Here is an 11,078-nt window from a genome sequence, read left to right as displayed (position 1 = left end):
TCTAATATATTAATACATTTTACATTTTCATATTTTTTTGGTTTTTTCGTATTATTTTAATTTTTTAGTATTATTTTTTAATTATTTCCTATTTTTATTTTTTTTCGTTGTTTCGTTTTATTTTTCATCAACTTGATAACTTTTTTTTTGACCTTTTCCAAAAAGTGTAAAATATACGAATATATTAAAGTATATTACAATTTTGGTGTTTGAGTTTTTTTGGTTTTTTGTTTTTTTTTTATAATTTTGGTTATTTATGATTTTTGTAACTTTTTTTTTTATTTTGATTCGCGTAAATAAAATAGTTATATTTACAAATATAAATAAAGAAAATAAACATAACTTTTTTATTTACACAAATCAAAATACTAAAAAAAGTTACAAAAACCATAAATAACCAAAATTAAAAAAATAAATTTGAAAAAAACCAAAAAAATATGAAAAATGTAAAATATATTTAATCTCTATAATTATTAAAAGAAACCTTAAATTATAAAATGAAGAAACAAGAACTTTAGATAATTATGATGACATCATTAAACAAAATATTAACACCTTAAATTGTAACTTACGTCTTACATTTCGTCCTCAAATTCCTAATTTGATTCCTATGTCTCTCCATTCTCTCTTTTCTCCGACAGCCGTTTGTTAACACCATCCTCAGTATGCTCGGACGATACAACCTACAAGAAGGTAACTGACCATCCCTTTAGGTCTCTATTTTTGGTTTTCGATCTTTATCTCGCACCGTGGTTTTGATTATTTTTTGGGGTTTTTTTGTTAGTCGAACAGACAGATGCCAAGAGCATATATCGACATGATCTTCTTAGTTTTCTCCCTCTCTTTTGCTCTAAACCCTAATCGCTTCCTTCAATCGATACCAGAAAGGGTCGCCCCATCGATTTCATACATCAAATCGATCATATGTGTTCTTCCTCCGCTGCTCTGCCTTCACTATCTTCCTTTCGATCTCTCTTTTTAGTTTTTGATCATAAATACATACCCAGGTGCCAAACTCTATCTTTCTATTACTCTATTGTATTTTTTTACGTGAAGCATATCAAGTACAAGTCAATAATTTTACTTCAACCCTAATTACACAGGTGACTATGTTTTGGATTACATTATCATATGGATTTTTATCGATGTCACCTTACAGGTAACTAAAATTACTCTTTCCCTATAACCATATCCCTTCTTATTCTAACTATCCTTTATATCCTCTTGTAATTTGATATGAGGGTCAAAAAGTATTATTTACTTTTTTTGCTTTTATAGATATTCTTTCATGAATCACGTTGCAGGTTTGATTCGGTTGTTTTTTTTTTATTGTTTCTAATACTAAATGATGTTCTTTTATGAGGGTCAAAAAAATATTATTTGTAGTCCCTTCACATCTCTCTTAAGTTAAGAATCTGTTATGATATTGTCAGCAACTTATTTAAAAAATTCGCATCTGTTAGTTTGTTAATACTGTTGAGTCTAACTTGAGAGTCATTACAATTAGCTATCAAAAGTGGATGGAGGGGACTTGCTTCTTTACAAGTTCATATATATATATATATATATATATATATATATATATATATATATATATATATATATATATATATATATATATATATATATATATATATATATATATATATATGTGTGTGTGTGTGTGTGTGTGTGTGTGTGTGTGCATTCTTTCGTCTGTGAACTTATCCAAACATAATGTCTGAAACCTTGATGCACTTTTGATTTCATGAATGAAGAATTCAACTGGAGAATCAGATGAAGGTGTGAATTTTACTAGCATTTCTGCTGCCACTGGGGTATCAGAGCTTCAACAAATGTGGAAACAGAGAACCATTAGTCCTACACTGTTATTATTAATGCTCATGGGGGTGATTTTACTACTGCTGCTGTACAGATCTGAAATCCAATACCAAATGACCATGGAGAACCTCCTGGCTGATCGTTTCCAATGTTCTCCTTGATTCTTCCATTTTTACATTTTTAAGACATTATACTTTCATGCATTTTACAATTTAACCCTTTCCTCAATTATTTTTACATCCCATTATCTCGTCAAGATCTTGTGAGTTGGAAAATGTCCCTGGACAAAAGACTGCTTCCTGTACTTGATGTACCTGACAAAAAGGTTATATTTATATACAACTTTAAAATCTAATAAAATCTATCTTTTGTGATTATTAAGTTTTAATTCATGTGCAAATTAGATCATTGGAAATAAAACTATCTTTTGTGATTATGAAAAGTTTTGAAATTACAATGTTGCAATACAATAAAATGAAAGTAAGATGCTATAATATCCAAATACATGGAAGTAAATTGCTATTTTCAGCATTAAACCCTTAATCAAAAAGTTTTTTTAATGACAAATATCATATTTATTTATTTATATTTTTATAAAATAGTACATGAAGAAATTGGTAGGATGCAAGTTACCGAATAGCACAAATTAGGTAACCATCCTAAATGTGTTTAATATTTAATGATTACCGTAAAATATAGTAAATTATACCAAATTAGATATTTTACCTGTTAACTTGTACTAACAATATTTTAGGAGAACAACTTTTGATTCTGTTGTTAAAATAATCCAACTTTTGTCTTGTCATATAAGGTTATTAAATATATCTAATTATTAATCACATGATCAAAATCTACCCTAATAAATAAGAATGATTTTGCCACATGTCATTCTCTCATTCAATTGGCCACATGTCATTTTGTCATAATTTTGAAAAATATTTATTTTCCACTTGTAATTTATTTCATTTTTTATTTCCAATATATCATTAATTTAGTTTCTATAAATTAAACCTATCATAATGATTATTAATTTCAAATTTTAAATTTTGAATTTCAATTTCAATTTCAAATAAATTTATAGTTTACACTTTTGTGTTTAACATTTTGTTATAATTTACCCGTTTAGTATATAGATATAATAACTAAACACATAATTATAATTTATTTATTTTTTGCATTTTTTTTCTTCCATTTTCAGTTATTTCATAATTTTAATTCAGATAAATTTCTCATTTAATCTTTTCTATTTAACATTTTGTTTTAATCAACTAGTATAGAATAAAGAAAAATAAAACCCATGTTAAATTTATTAATTTCAATTAATAGTTATTATTCATAAATATACACCCTCTCATAAAGAACTTATCAAGAAAAGGAAACCTTATATTTTTAAAAAATGTCCTAAAATATAAAGATGCTTCTTTTGTTGGTAAGAAAGAGAAAAAGTGCTTTTATGTTTTTGCTCCATGTAAACAATTATTATTTTTATTATTGTTATTATTATTATCATTATTATGAAGTTATTTTGTCTTAGCTTTTATTGAGAATCACTAGCAACAACTTGGACAATTTGCAGATCGAAGAACCACATAATGACATTTCACGAAGCATTAATTTTGTATTGAGTGCTAAATTTGAACCAGAAAACCAAGTGGGTTCGAGCGACACTCTTAGTAGTATTGAATGTAACGATGTGCCTGATAACATTGATGATGTAGATGGGATTCATGAGATTGATGAAAATTTTCTTGTGGAACTGGATGCTGTATGCGGTTTCAATGTCAATGATTTGGCATCAACTTCAAATGAGATTGAACATGATCCACATGCCTATGATCATGTTCTCGAGACTAAGCTTTCTGCAGATGAAGATTCTTATTCCAAGGATCTAGGATAAGTTTCTGAAGATGGATTCGTACGTGTCTCTTATCTTAATCATTTCCCCTTTACTTTCTTTGGTTTATATTTTGTGTGTATTTTACAAAAAATGGATTTATTATAGGTGAGTCTGTTGACTGAAAATGGTGGCACTAAGGATGATCTCAAGCTTCCAACCGATGATAGTCTGCTTACACAGGTTAGTAATTAGTAATTTAAGATGGATTTTTGCTTAAAAATTGTTAAATATAATTTATATAAATAATAATTTTTTTTAAAAAAAATAGTGCAGATTAAGGGATTTTTGCTAAATGAAAAGATCTTGTGGTTACAGTGATCTCACTCAGCTATACCACATGATTCGATTTTTTCATGGATTGCTAAGTAACATAGACCCAACTTACATTGAGATTTGGCTAAACCTTAAACAAAAAACAGGATTTAAGGTGTTTGGTGTTGGAACTTTAGTGTTGTTTCAGTTTTTTAAGAATATGCCTTCTTTCGTATATTTTTTTTATTATCATATTATTTATTGTTTCAGTTATTTAGTGTTGGAAAATAATGTTGTTTTTTCAGAACATCTGATGGTGTTGAAGTTATGGCGGTATTAAGGCTTTGGTTTGGAGTGATCATACAGGCGATATTGTTGTTTTCTTTCTTGGTTTTACTCTTTTACGAGTTAAATTTGAGGAATTATATGTTTAGAAGTTTAGAAGAGATTGACCCATTTAACATTTTCATGCATTTACCCATAAAGTTTAGAAGTTTATATATAAAATTTGACGAATTATATATGTATTATACCTTCCTAATATGATGTTTGTTTTATTTTTAGTATCAATTAATAAAATAGAAAATATTATAAAGATATTTGCTATTTTTGGTATTCTTCCACTTATTTTTGTAATGATATTTTATAGTCTATATATTTTTTTATTTTTATTTTTATTTTGATAGCATACTATAATTAAGCAGTTTTTTAATTATAGAAATGATATTACAATAAATTTCATAGCATACTATAATTAATTATTTTTATACATTCCTAAAAAGATTTGTTTTATTTTTAGTATGAATTAATAAAATGGAAAGTATTATAGATATATTGTTATTATTGCATACTATAATTAATACTTTTTTACACTATATAAATATATGTATACGTTTTTTGTTAATCCATATCATAAATCCTAGCTTTTTTCTCTTTTCAATCTACACAATACAAAACGATAGCAGAGAACAACGCTTCTCAACTGATCTTCGATAAGGTTGCTGACATCAATGCATCAAAAGAATGTTGGAACATCCGTGTTAAAGTCATGTTGTTCAAAAATGGTCGGGGGCTTGGACATGATTTTAATTGATCAAGAGATACGAATTATGCATTTTACTATTTTCTATTCATCTTTTATTTACACTAATTAAAATTTCATTATTAACTATAGGGCAATAAAATACAAGCAACAATTATAAAGAATATCATTCCTCTATTTGAAGCCTTATATGATGAATGAGCTATTAGGGAGATCGGTAACTTTGCTATGGCTAGAAATGAGGGAGACTATATGCTTGTTCCTCACAAACATAAGATAATTTTTTACAAAACCACCACAGTCTGTGTGTCCCCTGATTTTATTGATAGGGTTGATCCTTATCATTTTTTTAGTTTTCCCGATTTGTTGGCCAAGAATTTTGACACCCGCGACATATGAAGTATTTTCATTTTGTTCAAGATTTTGAGAAAGTTACTATGTCAAGTAGAAATGCGTGATTGTGTCTATTTCAAATTGCATTCGAAAACCGTTGTTTTTTCTCATACAGACATTTTAATATTTTGTATTAGCTTATGATTGAATATATTTTTTATTTTTATAGTTTTAATCTTCAAGTCATGTTTTATTTTGTTTTATGATATTAATTTTTTTTGATATATGTACTCAAGAATTTAATAAATTCATTTTAAGAGTTCTGTGGACATTTTTATGTTTTTTATATGTGTTCACCTCGTTTAACGCGGGTAATAATATAGTATATTAGAGTATTTTACAACTTTGGGGTTTAAGTTTTTGTTTTTTTTGTTTTTCTATTTTTCATTACTTGAATCAAAATAAATAAAAACAATAGAAGAATAATAAATAACTATATATATATATATATATATATATATATATATATATATATATATATATATATATATATATATATATATATAAACAACAAAATGTGAAATAATGATAATGATAAATGCAAACATAAAGTTGCTAACGATATTAACTATAGAACATCAAAGTAAAAAATAAATAAAAAAATAAACCGTAACAAAAAAAAAACATTAACGTTTCATTTCATAATTAAGAAAAAAAAGGTTTCGATATGGTTTATCGAATTTAAATTTACTTACTTGAATCAAAATAAATAAAAACATTAAAAAACCATAAATAACTAAAATTATAAAATAAAATGTCAAAAAGATTAAAAAAAAATTATCAAGTTGTTGAAAAAATATATATACATATATACATAATTTATATTTATAATTTATATATATTTGGAATTTATATTTATAATTATATATACATAAAATTTCAAATTTATAAAATTACACGAATGGTCCTTGAGGTTTGTAGAGTATTGCAATATTGGTACAAGGGCAATATTGTCTTTTCCATTAAAATCTAACAGCTGAAAAGTTAGATTTAACGACAATAGGGCCTTTCATGTAATTTTACAAACCACAGGGACCAGTCACGTGACTTTTTGCTAGAAAGTCCTCAAAGTGCGATATTCTGTAAACCACAGGGACCAATTAGAGCATTGGGTGTGGGCAACGGGATATAACATCAAATTTGTGCCACCTCATCCATAACACCACCATAACACCAATTGGGAAATTGTGTTCTAGATGTTATATCATGTTAAGAGGTAGAGAGAGAAAATAATTTGATTGGTTGATGAAGGAGATAGCCAATCATTTTTCTTGTTTTATCTCGTCCTCGTTACCACAAGATCCACCATAACAAGATTCAACAAGTTGGTGGGGTGGTGTTCCCCCGTCATGACACCGTTGAGACATGCCACATCAGCATGTTGCTTCTCGTTTTTGGCCCATACCGCATACTCTTATGATATTTTGTCTATATATTTTGATTATATATAGCCTGTCTCATCTATACTTATCAAAGAAAATTTAACCACGTGATGTCTTTTTTACTAAAAACAAACAACTGACCGTTTGTATTTTCAATCAAAGCTTTGTTCATATTTGACTACTTATGTTCGTATTATATTATTATATAGCAGAGACACCAGATTCCTATCATGCATGCAGCATGCTCATAGAAAATGTAAAATATAAGAATTATACCAATGAATAAAGCAACAAGACAAAAAGTCCAAAAAACTAATTTTAACAAAGTATCATATTATAAAAACCAATTTTGTAGATATAAAAGGTTTTTGCCCGAAATCAAAACGGGTGAAAGTAAAAGAATCATGTCGTCGGAGAAAACTAAGTCCTCCAAGATGACCGGCACCGGTGACCTTCACGTCGTCTTCCTCCCTTTTTTCGCTTCTAGCCACGCCATCCCTTTGGTCCACATCGCCAGGCTCTTTGCCGCCCAGGGCGTTCGCTCCACCATCATCACCACAGTTCACAATGCTCTCATGTTTAAATCTTCCGTTGACCGTGATATCTCTGCCGGGTTCCCCATCGCCATTCAAACCCTCAACTTCCCAGCATCGGAGGTCGGACTCCCGGTCGGAATAGAAAGCCTCAACGCTTCCACCAATCAAGAAATGTCATCCGCAGTCATCCGAGGCGCGATGATGCTCCAGACATCAATGGAACATCTGATTCGCAGTCTTTCTGCAGATTGCATCTTCTCCGACATGTTCTTCCCGTTCACTGTTGACCTCGAAATCCCGAGACTGTTGTTTTACCCTTCTTCTATCTTTTACCACTCCATTTTCGATAGCTTGAAAGTTCATAAACCTCACGAGAAAGTGAAATCGGAATCGGAAAGCTTTGTGGTTCCCAATTTGCCAGATAAAATCACGATGAAGAGGTCTCAGGTCTCGGACCTTTTCAAGTACAAGACCCAAATGGGTGAGATGATGGAAACCATTAAACAATCGGAGAAGAAAAGTTACGGAATAGTCCATAGTACATTTTACGAGATCGAACCAGATTATGCCGATCATTTAAAGAAGATTAATGGAACGAAAATCTGGCATATTGGTCCTCTGTTTCAATATTTTATTAGCGACTGCTGGAGGACGTCGGAGTAGCACGGTTGTCTGAAATGGCTCGACTGTCAAAACCCCAAATCGGTGATATACGTTTGTTTCGGAAGTATGGTGAACTTCCCAGAAGCTCAGATCACTGAAATTGCTTTAGCACTTGAAGATTCTAAACAACCGTTTATTTGGGTGGTGAGGAAGAAGTTTGGAGATGAAGAAATCGGCGGGCTGCCGGAAGGTTTTCAGGAAAGGATTGGAAAGGAAAACAAGGGCTTGATCATAACGGAGTGGGCTCCACAAGTGGAGATTTTACAACATCGGGCTGTCGGAGGGTTCTTGAGCCACTGCGGGTGGAACTCCGTGCTTGAAGCGGTCGTTTCCGGTGTGCCATTGATGACATGGCCGTTGTACGCCGATCACTTTTACAACGAGAAGCTGGTGGAGCTTTTAGGGATTGGAGTCGGCCTAGGGGTGGATGTTTGGAACTCTAGTTCGGTGATCACCAGTCCAATCATCGGGAAACAGAGTATAAGTGATGCTATTGAGATATTGACAGGTAGATCCGCCATAGCTGAAAGCATAAGACGCAACTCAAAAGAGGCAGCCATGAAAGCTAAACATGTTGTTGAAGAAGGTGGATCTTCTCATAACAGTTTAATGGCTTTGATAGAAGATCTGAAAGCCAGTAAATTGTCCCCAAAACCTTGAAGCAGCTGGCGCACTTTGATAGTCAATACCGCTATATTTACGGGTAGATGATGATGTGCCATTTTAATATTTGATGTTAAAGGCTTTATTTTAGTTAATTATTTATCAATTATGATAGATCACTATTCTTTATGTGTTGCTATTTGAGATGAAACCTAGTATATAGTACATGTTAACCAAAAAGCCAAAAGACAAAACTACATTATATATTATATGTGGTTTTTGCTTTTAAACAATTAACACCATATTCTATTTTCTTTTTTTGGAGAAAGCAAAACATTATTTTTCCAAAAGTCCTTTCCTTAAAAATCTGGTCTTGGGCTGACGCTTTGGATTGATTTCGGGCCCAAAAGTTAAACTAGGCGTTGGAGGCTCAAAATGAAGCTACTTAAAATTTAAAAAGGTGGATAAAAGCCAACCATTTATAGATGCATGATGAAATTAAATTATGTATTTTATTATTGCAAATTGGCAATCGACACGATGAAAATATAAGATACCAAACAGAACTGGAATAAAATTGAAATCCAAATTTATATTAGTGTCAAATCACAGAAACGGAATGAAACTGAATTCCAAATTTATATTAGTGTCAAATATAAAAAAAATAAGAAAATATTGTCATGGGTTTACAAGTTTTGATAAAAAATTAACATGATAATGATTTGTTTGTCGTATTTTGTGAAATTAATTTTGAATTAAATAAATTCAAAGTTTATTTTATTTTAACTTTCTTGTGTGCTGTCGTTTTTATCGTGTTTTAATTGGGTTGTTTTCATTTTAATAAAACAAAAATACAATATTGTGTCATGTCGTGTTCGTATTATATAAAATTTGTCGTGTCATGTCATTCTCAATCTGTCAACCCTACTCATAGGTCAAACATGGATGAAATTCACAATCTCATTAGAACAATGTAAGGTTCATGTCGATAATCATACTTCTTATTGTGGACAATAAGATGCAACACTAAGTTGTGTCACCTTACATGTCACATAAGCACATGGTGTTATAACACAAAGTGGAGAAATTGGCAACAAGATGTAACACCAACTTTTTGAGAATAAATATATTTTTTAATTTTTTTTTTGGATTTGATTTTTTTGTTTTTACTTTTTTGTTTTTATTTTACTTTTTGTGTTTTTTTTAATCACTAATATGAATATATTTTTATAAAACATAAAATTTTAAAAACAAAAAAAAGACATAATATTTAAAATCTAAAATTACGATTACAATTAAAAAAAACATAATTTTAAACTTAAAATCATAACTAAATTACCATTCAAATTACTCATAAAATCATAATTAACCAAAATATTGTTTCCTAATTTGTTTCTTCATTATTTGTAGCACCGCTAGATCGGCAGACGTAAACCCTCCTCGCTCGTCCGAAGAATTGACAACTGATGTGCCATTAGCTCCCTCTCTTTTTACGCCTGCTTCTCCTGTGCCTGTCTTTCTAGAAACTCCAAATGACGACGTTTCAACTCATTTTTTTCTTTTATTAATAAAATGTTTTCGTCGAATTTCGCTCTCATTTCCGCCGCATCTTTTACTTTCGCTTCAACCTCCTCCGTATGCCTTGCAACGAGCCTCGTTTTGTCGCGCCCGGGCGGTCGTCGTGGTGGGGATATCTCCTCGATATCATCCGAGATCTCATCGTTGTCGGCGTTTAGGTCGATGTGAGTCCGTGCGTCCGACACGTCGACCGAGCTCAAATTACGAGACCTTTTGGATGGAACGTTTGACGATGTATGCGTTTTATTTCACCTTGGATTCGCTCGCAACAACTCCCATGATTTTTCAAAGTCGAAAACATGTCCCATTTCGACTCGATATTGTTCCTTAGCAGATTTGAACAAATCAAAGTCATTGGTTCCGCTTTGCTGTTGCGCCTGAAGCCGGTTGTAAATACCGCTGAATTTGCTGCACCGCTTAGTTATTGGACCCCATTTGCTGCTCAACACGTCATTGTCGTGATACAAATTTTTCTTTAAAATAGCGTGAAACTTGTCGTGTAACACCGTAAAAATTAAAGTAATTTTTCACATTTTCAAAACACATTTTTCATACACATTTATTAATAAAATCTCATTGTATCATATCTTTGTTCCACAAAACATTTCCTAAGATCGAAATACATAAAATTCCACGTGTGTGTACGAATCATGCCGGCGCCTTCCCGCGATTATCACTGGTACCTGAAACACATAACACGTAACACTGTAAGCATAAAGCATAGTGAGTTCCCCAAAATACCACTCTAACACATATTAGCCACTCAAGGCTATAACTTTGCTGACCCTTTGGTGAGTGTGTCTCAGTGGGACCCTCTAGTCCCAACTCTCTGTGGGCTCTCTAGCTCTAACTCTATGGACCCACTGGTCCTATCTCTGGAAACTCTGAATCATGCATATCGCATATCACAA

The 11,078-nt window shown here is 31.0% G+C and overlaps 1 protein-coding gene and 1 pseudogene across 4 annotated transcripts; both read left to right on the top strand.

The window, feature by feature from the left end:
• Positions 1-567: 567 nt before the first annotated feature.
• LOC145074874 (uncharacterized) lies at positions 568-4,486 on the top strand. 4 transcript variants are annotated; one of them, XM_079021203.1, is made up of 8 exons: positions 568-693; positions 785-1,007; positions 1,104-1,159; positions 1,758-2,146; positions 3,398-3,736; positions 3,824-3,898; positions 3,992-4,145; positions 4,276-4,486. In XM_079021203.1, exons 4-5 carry the CDS (start codon positions 2,096-2,098, stop codon positions 3,716-3,718), a joined length of 372 nt encoding a protein of 123 aa, XP_078877329.1. In that variant the 5' UTR covers positions 568-693; positions 785-1,007; positions 1,104-1,159; positions 1,758-2,095; the 3' UTR covers positions 3,719-3,736; positions 3,824-3,898; positions 3,992-4,145; positions 4,276-4,486. The 4 variants fall into 4 exon arrangements, 3 of the variants coding, with proteins under 3 accessions (XP_078877329.1, XP_078877328.1, XP_078877330.1); XR_013692149.1 differs by lacking the exon at positions 3,992-4,145 and having other exon boundaries at positions 3,540-3,736; XM_079021202.1 differs by lacking the exon at positions 3,992-4,145.
• A 2,624-nt stretch (positions 4,487-7,110) lies between these two features.
• Positions 7,111-8,778, top strand: LOC145077113 (solanidine UDP-glucose glucosyltransferase 1-like; annotated as a pseudogene).
• Positions 8,779-11,078: the final 2,300 nt, after the last annotated feature.

This window comes from Lactuca serriola, chromosome 9 (assembly GCF_051521515.1).
Source record: "Lactuca serriola cultivar US96UC23 chromosome 9, Lser_US96UC23_V15, whole genome shotgun sequence".
Classification (NCBI taxonomy): domain Eukaryota; kingdom Viridiplantae; phylum Streptophyta; class Magnoliopsida; order Asterales; family Asteraceae; genus Lactuca; species Lactuca serriola.
This window is presented reverse-complemented; position numbering and strand designations above follow the sequence as displayed.

What these genes read in the sequence shown, in the direction of transcription:
- LOC145074874 (XM_079021202.1), top strand. Translation starts at nt 2,096, where the DNA reads ATGTCCCTGGACAAAAGACTGCTTCCTGTACTTGATGTACCTGACAAA. An exon ending in TTGATGTACCTGACAAAAAG is followed by an intron (nt 2,147 to 3,397) that starts GTTATATTTATA and finishes GACAATTTGCAG; the next exon opens with ATCGAAGAACCACATAATGA.